The sequence below is a fragment of the Malaclemys terrapin genome, chromosome 1, assembly GCF_027887155.1.
Source record: "Malaclemys terrapin pileata isolate rMalTer1 chromosome 1, rMalTer1.hap1, whole genome shotgun sequence".
Taxonomy (NCBI): domain Eukaryota; kingdom Metazoa; phylum Chordata; order Testudines; family Emydidae; genus Malaclemys; species Malaclemys terrapin.
This window is the reverse complement of record NC_071505.1, coordinates 141,888,250-141,913,768: the sequence shown is the minus strand read 5'-3', so window position 1 is coordinate 141,913,768 and position 25,519 is coordinate 141,888,250. Positions and strand designations below refer to the sequence as shown.

The window sequence follows — 25,519 nt, the reverse complement described above, 5'->3', positions numbered from 1 at the left end:
ACTTTGCTTACAAATCATAATTTGAAATTATTAGGTTGGCCAACATCACCGAAATGAATGCACTGACATTGTCATAAAAACAAAAGCTGTATAAGGAAGCTAGTCTATGTTCATACTTTTCAAATCTATTATACTTTTTCAGATACACATATTTTATCATACACTTTATATGCTTTTAAAGTGTGTATTAAGATTTCAATTTCAATTCAAATTTCCAAACAATCACTAAATTGGCAACACTGCATGTAACTAGTTCATAAAACAGGGAGGGTGTGTGTGTTGGGGAAATTCAGGGGAGTGTAGGGAAATCCCTGGTATATGAGCAGCTACTGTTCTGCCTAAAATTATACACCCATGAGAGGGAGCATCTACTTTTACTAGACTGAAAAGAACAGCTGGGCTAGGGAGCATTCAGCAATTGATAGACTGTAGTGAACTGGGCTGCTAGGACAGAGAACATCCAATAATTGCTTGATTGCAATGAACTCTGTGGATGGGAGAGGGAACAAATTCTAGACTTGATTTTAACAAATCTCGTTGAGAATTTGAAAGTAGAAGGCAGCTTGGGTGAAAGTGATCATGAAATCATAGAGTTTGCAATTCTAAGGAAGGGTAGAAGGGAGAACAGCAAAATAGAGACAATGAATTTCAGGAAGGTGGATTTTGGTAAACTCAGAGAGCTGATAGGTAAGGTCCCATGGGAATCAAGACCGAGGGGAAAAACAACTGAGGAGAGTTGGCAGTTTTTCAAAGGGACACTATTAAGGGCCCAAAAGCAAGCTATTCCGCTGGTTAGGAAAGATAGAAAATGTGGCCAAAGACCACCTTGGCTTAACCACGAGATCTTGCATGATCTAAAAAATAAAAAGGAGTCATATAAAAAATGGAAACTAGGACAGATTACAAAGGATGAATATAGGCAAACAACAAAGGAATGCAGGGGCAAGATTAGAAAGGCAAAGGCACAAAATGAGCTCAAACTAGCTACGGGAATAAAGGGAAACAAGAAGACTTTTTATCAATACATTAGAAGCAAGAGGAAGACCAAAGACAGGGTAGGCCCACTGCTCGGTGAAGAGGGAGAAACAGTAACAGGAAACTTGGAAATGGCAGAGATGCTTAATGACTTCTTTGTTTCAGTCTTCACCGAGAAGTCTGAAGGAATACCTAACATAGTGAATAAAATAAAAAAAGAACAAGTTAAAAATCACTTAGAAAAGTTAGATGCCTGCAAGTCACCAGGGCCTGATGGAATGCATCCTAGAATACTCAAGGAGCTAATAGAGGAGGTATCTGAGCCTCTAGCTATTATCTTTGGAAAATCATGGAAGACAGGAGAGATTCCAGAAGACTGGAAAAGGGTAAATATACTTCCCACCTATAAAAAGGGAAATAAAAACAACCCAGGAAACTACAGACCAGCTAGTTTAACTTCTGTGCCAAGGAAGATAATGGAGCAAGTAATTAAGGAAATCATCTGCAAACACTTGGAAGGTGGTAAGGTGATAGGGAATAGCCAGCATGGATTTGTAAAGAACAAATCGTGTCAAACCAATCTGATAGCTTTCTTTGATAGGATAACGAGTCTTGTGGATAAGGGAGAAGCTGTGGATGTGGTATACCTAGACTTTAGTAAGGCATTTGATACGGTCTTGCATGATATTCTTATCGATAAACTAGGCAAATACAATTTAGATGGGGCTAGTATAAGGTGGGTGCATAACTGGCTGGATAACTGTACTCAGAGAGTTGTTATTAATGGTTCCCAATCCTGCTGGAAAGGCATAACAAGTGGGGTTCCGCAGGGGTCTGTTTTGGGACCGGCTCTGTTCAATATCTTCATTAACGAGTTAGATATTGGCATAGAAAGTAAGCTTATTAAGTTTGCGGATGATACCAAACTGGGAGGGATTGCAACTGCTTTGGAGAACAGGGTCATAATTCAAAATGATCTGAACAAATTGGAGAAATGGTCTGAGTTAAACAGGATGAAGTTTAACAAAGGCAAATGCAAAGTGCTCCACTTAAGAAGAAAAAAATCAGTTTCACACATACAGAATGGGAAGAGACTGTCTAGGAAGGAGTACGGCAGAAAGGGATCTAGGGGTTATAGTGGACCACAAGCTAAATATGAGTCAGTGTGATGCTGTTGCAAAAAAAGCAAACATGATTCTGGGATGTATTAACAGATGTGTTGTGAGCAAGACACGAGAAGTCATTCTTCCGCTCTACTCTGGTTAGGCCTCAGCTGGAGTATTGTGTCCAGTTCTGGGCACCGCATTTCAAGAAAGACGTGGAGAAATTGGAGAGGGTCCAGAGAAGAGCAACAAGAATGATTAAAGGTCTTGAGAACATGACCTATGAAGGAAGGCTGAAAGAATTGGGTTTGTTTAGTTTGGAAAAGAGAAGACTGATAGGGGACATGATAGCAGTTTTCAGGTATCTAAAAGGGTGTCATAAGGAGGAGGGAGAAAACTTGTTCACCTTAGGCTCTAAGGATAGAACAAGAAGCAATGGGCTTAAACTGCAGCAAGGGAGGTCTAGGTTGGATATTAGGAAAAAGTTCCTGTCAGGGTGGTTAAACTCTGGAATAAATTGCCTAAGGAGGTTGTGGAATCTCCATCTCTGGAGATATTTAAGAGTAGGTTAGATAAATGTCTATCAGGGATGGTCTAGACAAGTATTTGGTCCTGCCATGCGGGCAGGGGACTGGACTCGATCACCTCTTGAGGTCCCTTCCAGTCCTAGAATCTATGAAACATCCAACAGTTCGTAGACTTCAAGTGATGGTATGGCTGGAAAAGGGAGCATCCAATAATTTCTAGACTGCAGTGAAGGATGGAAATAGGAAGGATTAGCAATGCTATGATGACCTGTATCGTTTAGTTAGGGAACATCCAACAATTCCTTTACTGCAACTAAAACGAACTGTAATGGCTAAAGGAAGAGCAAGCTGTTTTCGTCTTTCCTAATGTGTGTCAGGGCCTAAATGTAACCCTTCTGCCAGGCCAAGTTGATAGCAGCAAGGGCCGGGTTCAGTACATAGGGGTCCCTTCCCAACAGCGTGACACAGAACCAGCTCGAGCCCCCACCCAGTGACCTGGGAAAATCTTACACAAACCCCTAGGCGCCTCGAAGAGGCAATATTTCCCCTCTCGCAAGCACAGAGCCTCGGTGTAGCAGAAAATGTTTAATAACATGAGGTAAACGACATAGCATTAAATTGGGAAAACACCACAACTAGAGTTCATAGACCAAACCATGAGCGAAGACCCACCCCAGAAAATTGGGCCGTGTCCTCTCCCGTTGGTTCTTGAAACCAGCGACCCAAGAATCACCAAAGTCCCAAAAGTCCACCGATCCCAAAGTCTCTTGGGTCCAGCAACCCAAGAATCACAAAAGTCCCAAAAGTCCGACAACCCCCCAAAGTCTCTGTCCCTGATCAGTGCAGCCCCAGAGTTCAAAAAGGGGGGGGTGAGCAGGGTGTTAAGGGGCACCTTACGTGATCCGAGGCCAACCCGGCTGCTTCTCCGTGGGGTTCCACCGCAGCCTTACCACGAACTGCTCCACTCCACCCGCAGTCCCACTCCTGCCGTCCCACGAACTGCTCTGGCAGCTGCTCCGCTCCGCTCACCGACCTGTGAGCCGCGCCGCTCCGCTCCGCTCACTGACCTGTGAGCCGCGCCGCTCCGCTCACCGACCTGTGAGCCAGGCCGCTCCGCTCCGCTCACCGACCTGTGAGCCGCACTGCTCCGCTCCGCTCTGCTCCAGCCGTCCCTTGGGCTGCTCCCACAAGGCTCTGCTCTGCTCTGCTCTGCTCTGCTAGCTGCTCCTCCAGCCGCTCCACTCACCGACCTGTGAGCCGCTCCGCTCGCCCCTGCTAAGCTAAGTTAGCTTAGCAATATAGCTTCAGGCTCCCCCACTAGTTAACACAGCCTCAGTGATCTCAGCTCTTAAATAGCTTTAGCTCTTTTGTGATTTCAGCTCTTAGTGATTTCAGCTCCTAGTAGGGGAGCCCCAGTGCTGGTGCACTATTGGCCCAGAGTAAATTCAGCTCAGCAGTATGTAACTAGACTCCTAATAGAATCAAAGTTAGCTCTGACATTCAACAGTGGAGAGAGAAGGAGGTGCAATTGGTGTTTCAGGCCCACAAAAGGGACCCACACCACCAGGTATCAATACTGGCCCCCAACCTCTCTCAATTCACTGGGTTTTGTAACCCATGCCCCTTGACAAGCAAATGCTACTTAGGTAATGGTGAATGACTCACTCAGTCCTTCTGTCATACACCAGTTCCACTGGCCTTGATTCACAGAATCAGGGTAACAAAACTTTATTCTTCCTGCCCCAATAACAGAGAAACTGGGGATCCCACACCAGCCAAAGTAACCACTTTGAGTTGCTGTTGTTTCCTGCCAGGCGAGTGGGTGTGCCTATGCAAACAAGATCAGCCCCTGGAGTTCTTTTCCACACTCGCCATAATTCACCACCAGATGTCAGGGTAGAGCTCATCCTGACTCTGCTTACATCAAGAAATGTGTGGAACTGTAAACATCAGTGGACCCCTGCCAAAGTGATGGAAACTGTAGAAGTAGTAAATATCTGTACTGTGGTAGAGCTGGGTGCTGCTGAACAAACACAGAGAGAAGGCGATAGCCCAGTGAGATAGAGCCATTTCCTTATTTCTACAGTAATAATAATTAATATAAATATTTAATCTGTATATGTATTACCTTTCATTATGAAGAGCTTTACAAACCATAGAACAAACCCAATGTTAAGAGAACATTCGAGCTGCAAACAGCATTCAAAGTCAGAAAATGCCAGTGTTAAGGAAGTGCAGCTCTGCTTTGAAAAGTGATTGTAAAAATGGGAATTCATTGACTTCCTGTTTATTGGGTCTCAATTACACCCAGATCAAATGTGTTCACTTTACAGGGAGGGAGATAAAACATTTTTCTAACTGCCAAACCTGCAAACTGCCTCAAGGAACTGAGATTCAAGTTAGGTTCTTCCCAACCGTGCAAACTCTGCCCCGAGTGACCCCTCAGGAGTCCTATTTGCACAGGTGCAACTGACTGGAATATAGAAATGAATTCAGTTGATGATGCATGGGAAGGAATAGTCTTCATCTCCTTCTTTCTGAGCGGTGCTGGCTAGGCACGCAAACAAACAGGAGTAAGAAGCAGGGAAAACTTATTGTTGTCACTAAGCCCAGCAACTCTGAATGGAGATGGTCTAGTAGGCCAGAAGGTGCTAATTTTACAGACTCACTTTTCAAGTGAAGCCAGTGTTTAAAATGTACTTTTTCCAAGAACCTTTCCTACCTTGTTGCCCTCATCAGTAATCGCTCCACATCCTCCCTTACTTGAATTGCCTGCTTCTCTGTCTTTGTCTCACCTGCCTTAGGCCTTGTCTTCACTGCTAAACAAAAGGTGTGTGTTTTTTACCTCAGATAACTATCCTGAAATAAAAACAAAGGGAAGACCAAGCACTTTAGTTTTACCACCAGGTAAATTCACTAAGGTCACCCCTGTTACTCTATTTGGGGTTGACCTCATCTAGTTTACCTCACAGTAAAACTAAAGTAGCCTGTTGTCGGAGAATATCACAGTTCACTCTTTTGTTTGGGTACAGCAAATCAGATACTTTATTCTCTTTAACAGCTGTGTAAAGGAAGAGAGTGCACTAGGACACAGGGTCTCCCCCTCCTAGTCAGGTCTCGTCACAGGTAAACAATTACAGCAAGCATTTATACTTTTTTTTTTTTTTTTTTTTAACCAGACAATAATAAGCAACAGCTGCACTTTGTTTATACATTGGTCATTCTGATATCTTGTTTTTTTCACTTAGGTAGACTCTTAGGGTACATCCCGATCTTCTGGGATCGATATTCTTGTCTAGACGCGATAAATCGATCCCGGAAGTGCTCGCCATCGACACCGGTACTCCTGCTCTGCGAGAGGAGTACGCGGAGTCGACGGGGGAGCCTGCCTGCTGCATGTGGACCCGCGGTAAGTACCTTGTAGTTCGAACGAAGGTACTTATGCAACTTCAGCTACGTGAATAACGTAGCTGAAGTTGCGTATCTTAGTTCGAACTGGGGGGTTAGTGTGGACCAGCCCTTAGTCTACATTCCATATTGTTTACACAAGGTCGCAACAACTTCTCACACAGTTCTTTCCTACTCACCTCACACATTCCTCGCTTCTATAAATCTCGCATTATTAGGGTTACAGTTAGCCCGACTCTTGCTAACAAACTGTCATGCATTGCAATCCCCTTCTTGTCAGTTCTTTCTCTGCTTCCACACTGTCTTCACTGTGCTTTTACCTCAGGATACCTCACATGTGTTAGTTACCCCAAAGTATAAATGTCCCTTTTTTTAGCTTTGAAAGTAAGGCTCAGCCTGTAAACTCTCTAGGGCAGGGAATATGCCTCACTCTGCACTATATTTGTAAAGTGTACAACACTCCATAAATGATCATTATCACTAATATTATAGTGCTCTACAACTTCAAAGCACAGTTCAATCATTAACTAATTAATCAATCAGCCCACCCAGGTAGTAAATCAGCCTGTCAGCTACTGATAAAAATCCAGGAAGGCAGCACACTATGCAAGGGAGTCACTGATTTAGAGTCCCAGTGGGGTGAGTGTTTATATTTAAGTTGTTTAAGGCATTAATAAACTTTGCAAACCTGTTTGAGTTTGCTCAAGAGCAAGGGACAAACACTGTAACATTTCTTATGCAGGATCAGAGCTCAGCGGAGCTGTTTTTCTTACCCTTAGTATTGCCAAATATGGAGTGTCAATTTCTAGGGTGACCAGACAGCAAGTGTAAAAAATCAGGACAGGGGGTGGGGGGTAATAGGAGCCTATATGAGAAAAAGACCCAAAAATCGGGACTGTCCCTATAAAATCGGGATATCTGGTCACCCTAGTCAATTTCTAGCTGATATAATGTGGCCCATATCCATTCCCCATAGCACCTCTGGGCAGGGATAGTTCAGTGGTTTGAGCATTAGCCTGCCAAACCCAGGGTTGTAAGTTCAATCCTTGAGGGGGCCACTTAGGGAGGTGGGGCAAAAAAAATCAGTACTTGGTCCTGCTAGTGAAGGCAGGGGGCTGTATTTGATGACCTTTCAGGGTCCCTTCCGGTTCTGAGATAGGTATATCTTCCAAAAAACTACATAGATCTAGGCTAAATTCCAGCTCTGATAATGACATTCTGCATTCCTACCCCCCCCCATCCTTTTTTTATTCCCTGCCTTAAGATGTTATTTACTGTTACTGTAAATTGTTAAATACCTGTGGCATTCCACCCCAGAGGTGGCAGCATTTTAGGGGTGGGCGATTATGCTGGTATACATCATTTGTAAAACAGTTGGGGATTCTTGTAACTGTAAGGGGATATCTGTGTTATTTCTGACAGAGAAGAGACAGAACTCTTATGAATGCAAAAGCTATTCTCTTTTGGGGCTGTGGGACACAGACAGACCTTATAGTTCTCTCTGGCTCACAGAGTGACAAGGCAGCCTGGGCTGCCTAGTGTCACAATAGTTGGGCCTGGTCTGCACCTAAAACTTAAAGAGACAAGGTGGGTAAGGTAATATCTTTTATTGGACAACTTCTGTTGGTGAGAGAGGCAAGCTTTTGAGCTTACACAGAGCTGTTCTGCACAGAACTCAAGAGCTCTGCATAAGCTCGAATGCTTGTCTTCCTCACCAACAGAAGTTGGTCCAATAAAAGATATTACCTCCCCCACCTTGTCTATATACTATCCTAGGATCAACATTGCTATAACAACACTGGGGGGAGGGATAGCTCAGTAGTTTGAGCATTGGCCTACTAAACCCAGGGTTGTGAGCTCAATCCTTGAGGGGACCAGGTAGGGATCTGGGGCAAAAATCTGCTTGGGGATTAGTCCTCCTTTGAGCAGGGGGTTGGATTAGGTGACCTCCTGAGGTCCTTTCCAACTCTGATATTCTATATACCTAATTTAGAGAGCCCTAGCTACATCAGTCAGGGCTGTAAAATACTTCATGCCCTAGTATGACATAACTATGCTGACCTAACTCCCACTGTAGGTGGGACACAACTTGGTTGACAGAAGAATTCTCCACTGTTCCACCTATGGCCTCTTGAAGGGGGTGGATTTACCACTGCAGCAGGAAAAAACCCTTTCATAACTATAGTAAGTGTCAAGGCTACAGCTGTGCCACTTTAGCACTTGTTGTGTAGATATACCATGTGTCTCCCTTATCTGCTTTCTCCCCTCCTCGGTTAACCTGTCTTGTTCTTCCCATAGCACTCCATTCTTCCTTCCTTTTGTACCATCTTCTAGCAAGGGGTCCCCTCCAGCTCTCCTGACACTGGTTCCCTGCAGTCCTCCTCCATCCTCTTCTCCTACCCTGGTTTTCCCTCTATTCGCAGCACCACACCAGTAGCTCCAGCATCAGAAGCCAAGGCAACAGCAGCATTCCACCCAGGAGTAAACACAGGCCCCAGAAGTTGGGTGCCATTGTTTCACTAGGTGAGAAAGACCACTAGGTGTTGATAGTTGGTGTCCCTAGACAGGGGTGAGGGAAGACACTGACATGTTGGATGTGGCCTGTGCACTTCATACAGCACCCAGCCAGTCTGCATATACCATATGGTACACTTAGAAGCACACCATTGTTCTGTTCAGAAAACCTGGCTCATAATCTATTGTAACCCATGTTCTTTTAAACTGGGAACTCGACACTATTATGTTTAGTGCCTGAAGTGCCACAGACAGCTAAAAAATAATAAAAGGTAAAACAAAGAGTTTGTCTGGGTTGCAGAGATGTTAGATCTGAATCCTGTATACCCGCTCAAGGGATTATTTTCCCACCAGTTCCTTTTCATTTTGGGATTCTGGCACAAATGTATTAGGGAAAAGTCCTGTAGAATTTAACAGAAAATGGGACACTTTATGGGTTTTCTAAACAGTCCTATAGAACTTAAATATTATTGTTCTTGCTCTAGAATTCTCATGGAGTGGTCATAAGAGCCTATGAAAGGATCTTATTCTCTTTTAAATCATGTTGGATTTTAGAGTAGTGTCTGTAGAAGCTCACAGGTTTTATCCATATTCAATTCTACTTGACTTTTCCCGGAGGGGATGCCCTCTCCAGTGTGCTCATGTTTGGCTCTACATTAAAATCTATATCTGTACATATCCCCTTCATCCCATGGTGCCACTGGGCTCTGATGGGTCATTACTAGGACCAACAGTGTTGCCAGCACTCATGATTTTATCACAAGTCTTGTGATATTTTGTTTTTCTTTCTGAGAGCCCTGTTCCTGGAGCCCAGGGTTACAGGAGACTCTCAGCTTTCATTAAAAGAAAAAAGTTTCTAGATTTCTTTGTTGTAGAGAAAAGCTTGAAAATGTGACCTGAATGCATCCTAGAGGCTAGGAAAGCAGAATGCAAAGAAAAAGAACTCAACACTCATTATTTTTGTAAAATCTCACAATTTGGGGACTGTTTTCATGATCTTGGGGCCTAACTCGTGAATTTTGAATGCTTGGGGTGGATAAGTGCCGAGGATTCCTGGAAATCTTTTGTCTTGGTTAATTAGTTCCTTTTCAAGACCTGCAATCCTGGAGCAACTCCTCACCTCAAATGCAACTCTGCATGTGCAGGCTTGAGGAATTCTGTTAGGAATGCAATGCTTCCATTTGTCTGAGCAATCTCTCTCTTTCTGCGTATCCCCAAAACTGGCGAGGCTCCAGCAGCAGTGCAGGTGTCCTTTGCAACACTAGAGCCCCTCCCAATGTGCTTTAACCCTTATATAGTAGGAACATAGAGGATAGCTCTGTTTCCATGGCCTGACTTTGACCCTGCCAAAAAGGGGCCAGGCACCACCCAGAGAGGCGAGCATGGGTGCCAGGTTTACATAATTTTTGGTGGTGCCCAGAACAGGTCAAAGCAGAGCCATCCCTTCCATAGGATGCACTTTGGGGGGCCCTGCGCTTCAGGGGGACACAGGGTCCAGGGCAGCCGGGGGGAGCTAGCAGGGGGCCTGGCATTGGCAGCAGCAAATGACCCAGCCTCAGCCCACCCTGCTCCACTCCACCAGCTCCCAGCATCGCTCAGGGGAGGGGGCAGAAGCCAGAAAGAAGCAGGGTGGGGGCTTGGGCGAAAGGGTGGAATGGGGGCGGTGAGGGGGTGGGAAGAGGTGGGGTGGGATGGAACGGAGTGGGGTGGGCTGGGACTGGGTCACTCGCTGCTGCCATCACCAAGCCCTCCACTAGCCCCCCAGGCTGTCCTGGACCCCATGTCTCCCTGAAGCACGGGGCCCCACAAAGCGTGGGGCCTGGGATGGTTGTCCTGGTCCATCCTATGGACAGGATGGCTCTGAAAATATAAGCCCAAACATTGGTGGACCTGGGCCTGAATATGGGGGAACACGGGCACCACAGGCCCATATAACTCGCTGCCTAAGGAGGTGAGAGGTTTTTATGGTGTGTATACCTAGCCCACAGGTACTGGAGTGAGTCAGAGGACAGGAAGGAGATTGCCTGCTACTAGGAGAAAAGTGAATAGTCACCCTCTGACAGGCTACAGCTCAAGCACAACTGACATTCCACATGCTTCTCTAAAGTGCTGAGGAGGAGTAGCATAATTTAGTTGGGACTCTGCTCCCCCACCCCATTCACTCAGGATAGCCTAGAGGGAGGAGTACCATGTCTGCCACCTCATCTGCTGCCACATGACTTATGGATCATAAACTGATAAGGAAAAGCAAAGTCACCTTCCCTCAGGCCGACTTGGCAGGACCTATGAGAAAGGAGTAGAAAAGGGGTGGGAAGCAGCAGATGCAAAGGCACTGTGTTCCCGGAGCAGAGAATGCCCAGGAGTTCAGCAGAACAGAGAGAAGGGATCCAGGCCCTCTGGACATGCATGGGTCCCAAAGGTGGTTGCTCTGGCTTTCTGTAATTTCTTTCTACATACCATCAGTGACATTAACCCTTCTAATTATATAGGGATTAATGGTTTCATGGAATCTATGACATGCCAGCAGCATCTCCCTAGGGAGCAGAGCAAGTTCCTCCAGACTATTTTGATAAGAGAGCTTGCTGCAAAGAGCAGGTTAATTAATAGCAATCTGGACAAGAGGCAGGGGAAAATTAGAGGGTGAGAGGAAATAGAGAAGAGGTGAATAACTACCCAGAGACTGAAAGAATTACATAAAGACAGACAGATACTGTGAGAAAGAGAGAGAGAAGTGATAGTCTTGTCTACACTAAAGAAATGTGTGATCACCTGAGCTTGCCTCTACCACACTTGGTGACCATACACTGAAAGGGTTCCAACAGTTGACATGTGTATTAATTAGAATTGATTCCAACAAGGCTAGCCATCATGTTAGTCTGTGTGGTGCCAGTTTTAGTGTGGACAAAAATTGCAGACAGAATAGCATGTGGGGAAAAACACTGCGCCACACTGAACCTCTCATTGCTGAGGTGGTCTGCCTGCTCTTTTTGCTGCACTCCACTGTACACAGACCTGCCTGGCTGGATGCCACTTACCTGTACAAACAGCTCTGCACACACCATGGAAGTCAGCTGGAACATTTGTCCACAATGTGCAATTTCTTCTGCCAGAATAGCACTTCCACCATGATCAACTTTGTTTGTCATGCTCTTGATTGCCATTACCGCATGTAATGTAAGGCTAGACGAGACCTTTTTGTGAACAGGCTGCCGGCTGGCCCGCTGACATTTGGGCCCTGAGAAGAGGAGGAGATCCAGACTCAACTGAGCCTTGTAACTAGCAATATCCTGGCCAAGCTCAGTATAACCAGAACCAGCAAGCCATGCTGTGAGAACAGTAAAGTCCTTAAAGTACAATATAGCAAGGCTAAGAATAATCAGTCAAGCTCTGCATAGGAATTCTGCCCATTTTATGATTAACTTAAACAGTCCATCAGGACTCTCTTCTCACCCAGCCGGAGATGCTTAGACAGCCCCAAAGTGCCTTGAGATGTAGCCATGGGGTGGGCCAGGAGCAGGGGAAGAAAACACCCCCCACACTTCCAATTAGGAAAACTGGGGACCAAGGAGCCACATCAGAAGATACCTAGTATGTTGCCAGGATTACAGGAGTTCTGAGTGGGAGGGGAAGGGGAGATCGCAAGAGTGTATAGTGCAGCCAAGCCAATTTATCACAAAGAGGAGGAATCTGGGGATGATGGACCCTCTGCAGCAGATATGTAGCTTTTTATTGTAAAGCATATCAATGGGGCCTGAGTTTGCTGACTGGGGGGTGTGTGTGCGTGCGTGCGAGGTGGAGATTTCCAGATTCCACGAACACTGCCATTAGTGTCCATGAAAGGTTAGATACAGCTTCACATGCGAGTAGAGGTGTCCATGTCTCCCCCTACACATAACATCCCCTTCCTTCATGGTCACTGTATTAACCACCTGCAAAGCCTTTTCTTTCTCACCTATCCTGTCCCCCTTTAAATCCCCAGGTCTTGGAATTTCCATGGACTTCTCAATTTGGCTGTATGGTAGACTGTTCCCAGTCATGGTGATGTGGCCAGCTCAGTCCACAGCAGCTGGCTGAGCCATGCCACATGGAGAGATTCTAAAGAGCAGACAAAGGAGGAAAAATGCCAAAAGTAACACCAAATCATCATGTAAAGAGGCAAAAAATAGGAGCATTTTATTACAAGAAATTATGTGTTGGCTATTATGGTCAAAATATTTACACTGGTTTGTATTTCTGAGTCCATATGCCAGCCATCAGCAGCAACAGAAACAAATGCTCACTGTGTATTTACAATTGCATTACAACCTGTCTTCCTCGTGAATGCATGACAATCAGTCCTAAGCAGATTCAGTCCAGCTATTTATGTAATTCCATTAATACTCTATATAGCAGATATTGATTAAACAGATGTGCAAGTAACACAGGCCATGACCACTGAGATAAAAACAACAATCCAGCAGAGATATCTATTAATTCTAGCCTTTATTTTACCCTGATCTCAGGGGTGAAAGTAACTTAAAGGACTTACTGGTACGCCAGAGTCCTGAGCGGAGGTGTGGCCTCAACCGGAAGAGGCGGGGCCTTTCAAGAGTTAAAGGCCCTGGGGCTCCGGCTGTGGCTGGGAGCCCCATGGCCTTTAAATCACCCCGGAGCTACCAGCTGCAGAGGCGGCTGGGAGCCCCGGGGCTCCGGCTGCTGCGGGGATCCTCGGGCCCTTTAAATCCCCACCCGAGCCTGGCTGCCGGAGCTCCGGCGGCACTCTAAAGTGCCTGGGGCTCCCTGCAGCGGCTGGAGCCCTGGGCCCTTTAAATCACTGCCGTGGAAGCTGGTCCAGTCTGACACGGCGTACTGGCTCTTGCCAGTATGCCAGACTGGACCGTACCAGCTTACTTTAATCTCTGCCTGATCTTCAATGCCAATATCAAGAAATCTTTCATAAAACAAGTCAGCCAATCTCGCTATTACATTTTTAGGCATGGCAAATTGTTCTCCACTTATCCCAAAATCTAATAAAGCCTCTCCTCCAATAACTAATGCCTATGTACCCAGCTTTTTAACTCTGACAACTCCCTTCTTTCATTTGCTGAGATTCCTAACAGATATTTTCTAAGGTCCTGTTTGCTTCTAATAAGCAACCCCTTGTGGCCCCATTTGCAATGACCACCACATGCATCCCAGTCTCTTGCTTTTTCCATTGCCTACCTATTCTGCTATTGAATAAGCTCCCTCACCACATCTTTTTTTAAATTAAGGATTCTAATTGTATGTCCTCCCCATTTTCAGCTCTTGAAGGAGCTAGCCTCCAAAGAATGAACAAAAGCGTTACTTTTATCTCATGTTTTGGTGTATCAAGGACTGTATGAGTAATTGCTCTGGTTATAATGCTGCTGTTTCCCAGTACAGTGTCTATCCCAGATGGTGGGCCTTCTGGTAGGACCAGGCAGGCTGTTTCCTTGATCATGGCAGTCTAATCATTTTGAGGGTCTTCTCATGGAACTGCACGTGGACATGAATAGGAACTCAGAGCAAACATACTCCTTGAGGAGCATAGGTGATGGCCACCATCTTGGCCAGCACCCTGGGGACTGAACTGGGGATCTCCAGAGGTAACAATAGTGAGTCTGTATAGCTTGCGTTAAAGAGCCAGACTCTCAAACTGAGTGCTGTAACAGATTCACCTCTCCTGTTGATTGGGCTTAGAGTAGGACACAAACCACACACTGACCTATGAGTTACACGTAGGATGAGGTTCACCTTGGAAAAGCATGAAACACTGTTAGAAAGACAGGAACAATATCAGTAGGAGGACAAAGAATGAATGCAGGAATATCTAATGAACAAGAGGGAGAAACCTAGGAAGCACAGAGAATTCCCGTGGAGCAGCATAATGACTATTTAAAAAATAGTTAACAAGAGCATTAACACAGCAACTGGCCCTTGCATCAACTCTTTGTACCCAATACCATGCTCTCAATAATCTAGATAATTCGTCATATTAGCCTGCCCTTTATTTTCCTGCTCCCTCCCAAACTTTCCCCAGGCATTCACCTTCATCACCAGAAAAAAGGGAAGAAGAAATATTTATTCTACTTTTAATTCTTTTTGGAACAAATGGCTAGCCAAAATTCAGGGTTGAGTGGGTTATTAGAAGGAGAAATTAAAGTTGGATTCAGGTATTTCTTTGATGCAATCCATTTTCTTTACAAAGAATGTAAAGCTGCTGTTTCCCTGAACACAGCAGGAATCAATGTATTTGCTCACTGCACCAAGCCCCACGTTAGCCATCACAGCTCAAATGCTCACTCTCTCTATACTTTTGCTCAGGACCACATTCCAAGTGTTTGTTCTGGCTGGATCTTTGGCTTTCTGATGCTTCTCTGGTGTTTCTCTTTTTCTGCTTCTCTCTCATACACAGCCACATCGCTCCAAGCCAATCAATCCCCTGCTCCGGAGTTTATTAGATCACAGAGGAACCCCACTGGGCTGTATAGTTCAGCTTCTACTCCAGCCTTGCATGTGGCTTTGTTTTGGGTGGAGGTCCCTATTATTTCAGCTATCTGGTTCCATAAAGAAACTTAATTGTTTCTTACATTTGTCAGGAATGAGGAGTTATTCTTACATCCACCAGTTTCAAAGAGGTTTAACCCAATCTATAACAATAACATTGCCGTTGTCCAAAGGATTTTTATGGTGTCTACAGCCAGCCTGCTAGAGTGTTAAAGTATATAACAAAGCATGTTTTTAACGAAAGTGTCCATGTACTTTGCACATCAAAATGCACAATGCAGAAAGCAGATATGATAATGACAACCTTAATTGCTGAACAGTCACCGCAGGTCCAGAGCCATTTCCAGCTCATATTCAGTCTCTGAAAAACACAATCCTGGACCTGCTTGGTGTATAGATGAAGAATCATCTCCCCAGGTTTGAGTAGTCAAGACAAGACTGCACAAGCCATGGCACTAGTGAGTATGCAGGGCCACTAATGTCACTGTTGTTCAGTGGGAAGAGAGTTCAACATCATCCACTATTGAAAAGTCCAGAATTTTTGGAAATCCGGATATCATCCATTTTGCCTGGTTGCCCTATGTACATATCCATGAACCTCCTGGCACTGGCACCAAAGGAGTTATAGGACTTTGGGGAGCTTCACAGGGAATTCTGGGACTCTGACCTCTTCTCTCATAATTTCCAACTTCCTGAGAATCCCAGAAGACTTTTCAAAATCTCCTAGAAAACACTACTTCTGGGAGCTGTGCCAGGAATTGTGGGATAAGCTCTCAAAGAAATATTACTGCAATGCTGTACAAGAGCACTTGTGTACATGGGGGGAGTGGCAAAATTCCAGTGGTCCATCAGTGAGGGTGCTTAGCAATGGTTCACATCTCTAGTGAAGGCACAGCAGGGGAGACAGAGTCATCTTCAAGTCTTGTCTACAGTGCACATATTCCACTGTGCTGACGTAGTTTCTGAAACAATGCTCAAATTTGTTTATCCTTGCCTATACTGCAGCTAAACTGATTTCAACACTGCACCTGTCCTTGACAATCATTGTCAATAATGCATCATTTGTGTTGTAAACGAGCCCTAGACATCATGCTCCACCAAGATTTTACTGTAGATGGAAACCTTGCAAAAAGTGTGCTAGAAACCAGAGCCTGATTGTCCCTTCTTTACAGTAATGTAAATCCATTTACTTCAATGGAGTTCTCCTACAGGTGTAAGTCAGGACAATCAGGCCTCAGTCCACAAAAACTAAATGAGCTGAAAGTGCTTTGGCTCCATCTATGCTAGCAGCCAAAATGTTTTTTTCAGCTCCAGTTGAAGGAAGTGCAAGGGGCAAACTATTGTTAACAATCATTGTTAGACAGACCCTTGCAACTGCCAGTTTTTGGAGGCCATTCATGTGGAAAATCCATGTTTGAGAGTTTACAATACTTTTTACCAAGGCTTCAAATGATCACTAGATTTGGGGAAGATTTCAATGCAGGCCTCCCACATATCTGTACTCCTGATCTCCAGATGTGTCCATGATAGCAGGATCTCCACTTCAGCCCTCTGGGAGTTAATAACCTGATTGTCTGCTTCTCCTCTTTTGTCCTTAAAGTCCAAAAGAGCATAAACTAGTATGTGAGACCCAGCAACCAATGCGGGTACATACCTTACATTTTCATAGAGCTCATAAAAGTTTTACGTATGGGCCATGGTGCTTCTGGGCTGGACCTGGACAGGGATCAGGGACCTTTCTGCAGGGCAGGGAGAGAGAGAATAAAATTCTCACTGAGAAAGGAGAGAACGTTTATTAGTAGAGGGAGGTGGGCCAGAAACACAGACACAAGCACACCCACACGACACACCCCGCCCTTTCCCCCAGCTAGCTTCCTGCTCTGCTAGGACAGAACAGCAAGGGAAAGAACGGGGAGGAGAAGAGAGGAGCGAGAAGGAGCACAGAAGAGAGGAGGGAAAAAGGAGAAAATAGACGACCACACAGAAGTGAAACTTTGGAGTCAGTGCTTGGAAAAAGGAGGCCAGGTCTCCCTGTGGTCTGCTACCTTCCCATATTCACTGCTCACCAGGATATAAAGAGCTCTCTTGAGAGTGTGAAAGGAGTCAAGGGAAGAGAAGGAAGAGCTTTTGGTAGTGTCTCTTCCTCAGGTCAGGGAAAGGAAGGCAAGAAATAGATTCTAAAGAGGCTTACAGATAGTTCCTTGGGATGAAGAGAGAAGGCAAGAGGACATGGCTGGTACTGGCTCCAGAAGGCTCTTTCTGGTGAGTGCATGCTGAAAGTGATGGCACAAAGGCTGCTGCAAGGGACTGTCTTGATGGAGGCAGCTGGAGAATGTGTGTCTGTGTGACTGCTGCGTGTATCAACGTGTATGAATGTGCATCTGTGCTTGCAGGAGTGCAGATGTGCATAGGTATAACTGTACGCATACCACGCTGTGTATTTGTCTATGGGGGGAGGGAGGTGTGTAAAACAGAGTGAGAGACTGCACACGTAAGTAGGTTCACAGGATTAGCCCCACTGGAACAGTGCATATACTAGGTGCTTCAGAGAAAGGCAAATGTTATGAGGATATTCCCTGATGTCTTGAAACATAAGATTTGATTAGCCCTAGTCTGGTTTGTATAATTACAACTATTAATGCTCATTAATATCATCCATCTCTTTTTTTTAAATCTAGCCATGGCATTTGACACAAAGTGTGTATGAACATTTGTTTATGAGTGTGCCTGTCTAAGTGAGAATACTTGAGAGTGTGCTTGGAGTAGATGTGTTTGTCTCCCTATATTACTGTGTGTCTATGTTATGTCTGGGTACATGCATGAACGTGTCCATGTGTGTGCCTGTTTGTGAATGTGTACATGCCTGTGTGGGTGTACTCACCTGCATGTGAATACATGTATATGCAAGTGTATGCCTATGAGTGTATGTATGCAACTGTGTTTTTATCTGTGGTTTGTATGTGTGTGTGTTCGAAGGTGTGTGAATCTGTATAATCTATGTGAATGCAAGAGTAAGCATTAAATAAAGAGAAATCTGATTTTGATTACAAAACCAAAAAAACATCCTGTGATAGGTTCAGGCAAATGGCCAGCGTTGGGGTCTGTATGCCTATCACTTCTCTCCCTCTCTGTGTCACTGTTTCTGTCTTTTTCCTATTCTCTGTCCCTTTCTCCCTGGCCCTGGTCTGGGATTTACTAGGTATGCAGCATTCAGTCTCAGGCTCTGCACTAGCAACATGGGAGGCAAGGGCCCTCTCTCTGTAGAATGTTCCTGGAACTCTCCAGTGTTTGCTAATTAAGTCTGCGGTGATCTTAGATGGGGAGAGTGGCCTTAGACCAGGACATCCTGGCAGGGGAGTGCTGCAGAAGCAGTGTTCAATACAGCATTGACTTCACATAAGGAGAGCATTCCCTAGCCTGGGATGAGCTTGTGGCTGGCCTATGGGAACAATGTTCACTAACAGCATAAAGCAAGGAGAGGGCTCCTTCAGGTGTTTCCCTAGGATTGGCCAATTGTTAAAGTAGACTTGTGCTAGTGTCAGACGATAGAGGGCATCCTTGCACTGTAATTTCGCTGTGCTGTAAATATTGACCCTGAGGTTTGGCTGCTCTATTCTCATGAGTTTTCCCACTAAGTGGGGGAAAGGAGGGGACAAGTCCTTACTTCTGGTCTTTGCCTCAGCACCAAACAGAGGTCCCTGGTATTCGTGACATACAGGCTACAACAGAGTGATAATCACTGTCTCCTGCAGCAAAGAAAAGATGACCCAGGAGTCAACTGGGGGGCGTGGGGAGAACTGGGGTACTTGGAACATGGAGGTGGGCAGGAGCCATCCAACAGGAAGGAATTTGGAGGGGTCACAGTGTATTTAAAATAAACCAAGATTTGTGCTGAGTTTTGCCTATGTGCTGGAATCAAAGCGGAGTCTGGTCACAGCCATGGGGTATGTGTAGAGCCCTGAAAATCTGCGGATATCCACTTTATATCTGCAGATATCCGCATCTGTGGATGTGGATATCCACAGACCATTTTTTGCAGATTACTGATCAGATGTGGATACAAATTATGTAGTCACACAGGGCTCTAGGTATATGGCTGCATATTGCACATTATCTGACAACAGATGCTTATGCTCAGGCAGCTCATATTCCTGTGTTCAAGGATTCAAGTGTGTACTTGAATGTGGAATGCCACATTCCATTATCTTTTGTTACTTTGTTGTGTTTGCATGTCCATTTGTTGTATATATGCCCTCATAGGAGAGTATTTGCATGTGTACATTTGTCCACACTAATTTCCTCATATTTGTGCATGTGTATGTTGCCCTCTAGGCATGTTTGCACATGTGTCTCCTACATTTGGTGTATATTTGGATAAGCATGTCCTCATGGTGATGTGTATTGATGTTGGCTTGTATTGATGTTGGCATGTATTGATATATGTGTCCCTGTGTTGTGCATGTTCTTGTGGTGGCATGTATTTGTGTGTGTGCTCTCATGTTGGTGTGTCCTTGTCTTGGCATGTATTTGCACAGGCATGCACCCATGTTGACATGTTTTGTGGTCTCATGTTTCATGTTCAAAACCCCTCCATATCTTCCACAGATCTCTGTTCCCCCAGCTGCCCAGCCTTCTCCCATTGCCTGCCATCACCATCCATATCACCATGTGGGTAGAGTCACATTGGAGAGGCATCCGCCAAGCTTTGTTGTTTGTCTTCACCGCCACACTTCTCATTGGGGTCACCATGCTGGCTATCTCCTCTAACATCAACCCAGTGGGATTCTTCTTCCTGGGGGTGGGAGGCGTGTGCCTGATTGGCTACCTGCTGAGTGTGTTTGTGGAATGCTTCCTAAAGCATCGGCACCCACAGGATACAAATCAGGCAGCCACAAGGAGACAGAGCCAGGCAGGGTAAGCAACTATATCTATTACTTCCCTTTATTTACCCCTTCCTTCAGCCACAACCATTTTAATCTTTCCCTTTCATCATCCTTCTGCTACCCTTCTCCCAAGAGGCAAAACTCAAAAGTCCATTCCAGGAGGCACAGTAATCTCTTCTCCTCCCATATGGAGGTTCCCGAAGTCACAGAATTTTAGAAAAGTAGGGTTGGAAGGGTCCTCTAGAGCAGTTCTCAATTTTTTTGATACCAGGTACTGGTTTGCTGCCTTCCTAAACTGTGTCAGGGAGATCTCAGGGACTGGCGCTGGTCCATGGACCAGCTGTTGAGAAACACTGCTTTAGAGGTCATCTTGTCCATCCTCCTGTGTTAATACAGGGCTAAGTATACTGTACAACACAGAAATCACATTCATGGTATTCCCTTCACTGACTCAGAGCCCATTTCAGAGGCCACATAGATCCAGCTCAGTTTTCTCTGCCCCTGAGTAATCACATCTTACCCCAATCTTCCCTGCAACTCTTTCCTGAATGCTAGCATCACTAATGAGCCAGAACAGAACTATTGTCTTGCAACAAAATGAGCCAGACAAGGAAGAAGATAGAAATAGCTGGGGAAATGCTATGGTGAATCTCAGCTGGGTTTGTGCTGCTCTCTTCTCCAAACCTCATCTCCAGGGCAATTATTCCCTAGAAAAGTGGTCTCTAATTTTTGGTGCCTCTGTGTTTTGACTGTCCAACTTGAGACACATAGGGACTGAATTTGAGAGGCGTTGAACACCCACAACTTCTATTGGCTTCAATTACAGTTGTAGGTGCTCAGCACTTACATAAATTAGACCCAAATTGTCTATAATTAGGCACCTTAAAATAGAGACCACACTGGGCCTTAACTTCTCTGTATCTCAGTTTCCCTATCTGTAAAACAGAGATAATAATAAGTTATCCATCTTGGTAAAATGCTTTCAGATCCTCAGATGCTGTATAAGAGGAAAAGATTATTTATTATTAGAAAGGCAACATTAAAGACTGATTTTAAAAAAATTCAGATATTGTTCATTGCTGCTGGGTATTCTGGAGGCAAATAGCTCATGAGAGTTAAAGATTAAATATTATTAGGAAGAACTGCATCTACAATGTTGTTACCTAGGATAAAAATGACAAGGGTTGTCAGTTCTCCTGACAAATACCCCTATTAACTCTACGTGGAATAGAAAGTCCCTTTTATTATTTAAACTAAAATACAGCATTTCTTATTTTCCTCCCTCTTTGTCTTCAAAAACCCCACCATTGCCAGTCTGATATAGTACAATAGAGCTAAAAGATGCAGTGTTTTTTTCTCCCAAAATAAACCCTATTAATTGATTTAAATGTTGGTAAATCTGCTATGTCTGCTAAGCTGAGCACCAGTTGGTGGGTCAGGAGGACACCAGACTAGATAGACAAGTGGTATGAGCCATTGTGGCAAGTGTTGAACTACCAGACTAAATGAACCATTGTTTGGATCCTGCACAACAGGAGGTGGGATATTGAATTATATGGACCAGTGTTCTAATTTAGAGTGGCAGGACATGGCATACAGGACCATATGGACGAATGATCTGAGCACTGCTGACCTGTTCTATTGTCTGTTGCATGGCCCTCATTCTGGAGGACTCAGATCCCCTCCCTCATGGGTTTATCTCCGTGTAGAGTATAAACATCACGATGACCTATTTAGTCAATATCCCTATCTTTTGTGTGTAGGGTGAATGCTGCCTACGAAGCACCAGCCTATGAGGAGGTGGTGACAATGACACCAGCCCCAACAGTCTGGACGATCACCTCCAATTCAGGCACAGTGCCCTCAACAGTGGGGGAGCCCCCACCATACAGTGTGGTCATTGAGCCGCCCCGTATGGCGGCAATTGGGGCAGAGACCTTCAGCGTCTCAGTGGCATCAGGCATCAGGCGCGCCTCTGAGGCAGATGCAGGCTCCAGGCTGCACCTTAGGTTGGTGCTGCCCCCGAGGATGCAGCGCTTTGTCTCAGATATCCATGACGTCAAAGGTGCTGAAGAGAGGCTGGAGCGGCTGGAGCCACTCACTCCACCACCTGCTTATGAGAGTCCCACTGATGATGATGTCTTTGCAGAAGCTTTCCAACCCTCAAGACAATGATTAAATAGACAGTCTGCTTATTATGGATGAGGCACAAAACCCATCTAGTGCCACCACAAACTGGAGAAAGGAGCTCAGTGCTGCGGGCCATGTCATGGGAGCACCAAGGGGTCTACAATAGAGGATGTGGGGCAAAGATCATAGAATCATAGAATCATAGAATATCAGAGTTGGAAGGGACCTCAAGAGGTCATCTAGTCCAACCCCCTGCTCAAAGCAGGACCAATTCCCAGCTAAATCATCCCAGCCAGGGCTTTGTCAAGCCGGGCCTTAAAAACCTCCAAGGAAGGAGACTCCACCACCTCCCTAGGTAACGCATTCCAGTGTTTCACCACCCTCCTAGTGAAATAGTTTTTCCTGATATCCAACCTGGACCTCCCCCACTGCAACTTGAGACCATTGCTCCTTGTTCTGTCATCTGCCACCACTGAGAACAGCCGAGCTCCATCCTCTTTGGAACCCCCCTTCAGGTAGTTGAAGGCTGCTATCAAATCCCCCCTCATTCTTCTCTTCTGGAGACTAAACAATCCCAGTTCTCTCAGCCTCTCCTCATAAGTCATGTGCTCCAGACCCCTAATCATTTTTGTTGCCCTCCGCTGGACTCTTTCCAATTTTTCCACATCCTTCTTGTAGTGTGGGGACCAAAACTGGACACAGTATTCCAGATGAGGCCTCACCAATGTCGAATAAAGGAGAACGATCACGTTCCTCGATCTGCTGGCAATGCCCCTACTTATACAGCCCAAAATGCCATTAGCCTTCTTGGCAACAAGAGCACACTGTTGACTCATATCCAGCTTCTCGTCCACTGTGACCCCTAGGTCCTTTTCAGCAGAACTGCTACCTAGCCATTCGGTCCCTAGTCTGTAGCAGTGCATGGGATTCTTCCGTCCTAAGTGCAGGACTCTGCACTTGTCCTTGTTGAACCTCATCAGGTTTTTTTCGGCCCAATCCTCTAATTTGTCTAGGTCCCTCTGTATCCGATCCCTACCCTCTAGTGTATCTACCACGCCTCCTAGTTTAGTGTCATCTGCAAACTTGCTGAGAGTGCAGTCCACACCATCCTCCAGATCATTAATAAAGATATTAAACAAAACCGGCCCCAGGACCGACCCTTGGGGCACTCCACTTGAAACCGGCTGCCAACTAGACATGGAGCCATTGATCACTACCCGTTGAGCCCGACGATCTAGCCAGCTTTCTATCCACCTTACAGTCCATTCATCCAGCCCATACTTCTTTAACTTGGTGGCAAGAATACTGTGGGAGACAGTATCAAAAGCTTTGCTAAAGTCAAGAAATAACACATCCACTGCTTTCCCCTCATCCACAGAGCCAGTTATCTCATCATAGAAGGCAATTAGGTTAGTCAGGCACGACTTCCCCTTCGTGAATCCATGCTGACTGTTCCTGATCACTTTCCTCTCCTCTAAATGTTTCATAATTGATTCCTTGAGGACCTGCTCCATGATTTTTCCAGGGACTGAGGTGAGGCTGACTGGCCTGTAGTTCCCCGGATCCTCCTTCTTCCCTTTTTTAAAGATGGGCACTACATTAGCCTTTTTCCAGTCATCTGGGACCTCCCCCGATCGCCATGAGTTTTCAAAAATAATGGCTAATGGCTCTGCAATCTCACCCGCCAACTCCTTTAGCACCCTCGGATGCAGCGCATCCGGCCCCATGGACTTGTGCACGTCCAGTTTTTCTAAATAGTCCCGCACCACTTCTTTCTCCACAGAGGGTTGGCCACCTTCTCCCCATGCTGTACTGCCCAGTGCAGCAATCTGGGAGCTGACCTTGTGCGTGAAGACAGAGGCAAAAAAATCATTGAGTACATTAGCTTTTTCCACATCCTCGGTCACTAGGTTGCCTCCCTCATTCAGTAAGGGGCCCAACACTGAGATAGAACACTGAGCCCAGGGCTGTAGTCTGGAAGTGTGAAGAGGACAGTGCACAAAAGACCCCTGCTCCTACACACAGTACACTCTGTACCTCTCCACCCACACTGCTCATTCTCTCCTTACGCCCCTACATACACTACTCACTACCCGCTCCAACACCACCTGCTATTTCCTACACATATACACACACATTATCCATTACCTCCCTACATGGACAAACTACCTACTATCCCCTTCATGAACACACACTGACTTGCTCTCTCATACACACACTCACATTATCTGCTACGCCCTGCACAAACACTCTTAATACTTCCAACACACATATATGTACTATGTACTTCTCCCTGTCCACATGAATGTCCACCCACTTACCTATTATCCTCAAACACACACATTTGCCAGTGTCCTGAATCATTCCTTAGATTTCATGCTGTCTTGGCATCTTCCTCAGAAACGAAGTTTTGGGTTTTTCCAGAAACAATACAATAACTGATGGGCTATGAGTTAGAAACTGTCCCTTAAAGTGGGTTGTTCAGAAACAGGGCAGTCTTAGATGAGAAATAGAAATGAGTGACTACTCACCAGCAGGTACCAAAGACATTCACAACCTATTAGAGACAGCCCTACATTTTATAGGGTCCTACATTACTTAACAAGTGTGAGGCCCCATCCAACTCCTTCTGCATGCCCACAAAGTCCCTGTCTGTCTGCATCCCCTTCTGAAAAAGCTATTTATGGGGCCCCACAGATTTTTTTGCCTTCTCTCCCTGGAGCCAAAAGGTGGAGAAGAAACAACTGTCTTAGAGGAAGCCGGGAGAAGGAATGAAGGGAGTTAACTGTCTGCCATGAACTGCTGGGACCAGAATCAGATGGGTCTGTGCATGTGGAACGGATTGCAAAAAGTATATTGGAGCCACTGAAGGCCAGAGCCCAGTGCAGCTGCATCAGTTGCAGGAGCCCAAGTTGCCCTGCATCCTTGGAGAATAACCAAAATCTAGGTTCCAACTTACTACAGTTTTGCATTTATATATTTTTTTAAACTTTTATTTTTTAGTGCTGTTGATTTACGGTTTTTTAAAAATACAATTAAGTGTGTTTCAGCCAAAGCTTCACTTCCCAGTGACTTCTTATTAAATATTATTGGTATTACAGTAATGGCTACATGTCCCAACCAAGATTAGAACCTCATTGTGCTAGGCACTGATAAACAGATAGTAAAGGACAATTGCTGTCCCAAACAGCTTACAAGACAATGGATGGGAAGAAAAAAAAAGTGTGACACACCTTATATGGCAATCTTTTGGCCTTGAAATATATTAATTCTATTTCCCATAGAGGCACTATTGCCGAGAGAGAGAGGTGTAGTACTCTTCATACTTAAAACAGCAGCAAGTCTATCTTACCACTTCTTGAACCAGACTAGAAATTCAGAAATAAAGCTTTTGATTCTACTGGAATCCTTTGCATGTTCAAAACAATACTGCAATGGTCCCTCCTGGCAGAAGTGGCATAGAGGGACATAA

General features: G+C 45.2%; 1 protein-coding gene across 3 annotated transcripts; it reads left to right on the top strand.

The window, feature by feature from the left end:
- The first annotated feature begins 5,989 nt into the window (after positions 1-5,989).
- On the top strand, positions 5,990-23,010 carry TMEM139 (transmembrane protein 139). 3 transcript variants are annotated; one of them, XM_054041177.1, is made up of 3 exons: positions 5,990-6,014; positions 19,640-19,948; positions 21,681-23,010. In XM_054041177.1, exons 2-3 carry the CDS (start codon positions 19,701-19,703, stop codon positions 22,090-22,092), a joined length of 660 nt encoding a protein of 219 aa, XP_053897152.1. In that variant the 5' UTR covers positions 5,990-6,014; positions 19,640-19,700; the 3' UTR covers positions 22,093-23,010. The 3 variants fall into 3 exon arrangements, with proteins under 3 accessions (XP_053897152.1, XP_053897143.1, XP_053897133.1); XM_054041168.1 differs by lacking the exon at positions 5,990-6,014 and adding an exon at positions 6,614-6,652; XM_054041158.1 differs by lacking the exon at positions 5,990-6,014 and adding an exon at positions 16,966-17,296.
- The last annotated feature ends 2,509 nt before the right edge of the window (positions 23,011-25,519 follow it).

What these genes read in the sequence shown, in the direction of transcription:
- TMEM139 (XM_054041177.1), top strand. Translation starts at nt 19,701, where the DNA reads ATGTGGGTAGAGTCACATTGGAGAGGCATCCGCCAAGCTTTGTTGTTT. An exon ending in AGGAGACAGAGCCAGGCAGG is followed by an intron (nt 19,949 to 21,680) that starts GTAAGCAACTAT and finishes TTTTGTGTGTAG; the next exon opens with GGTGAATGCTGCCTACGAAG.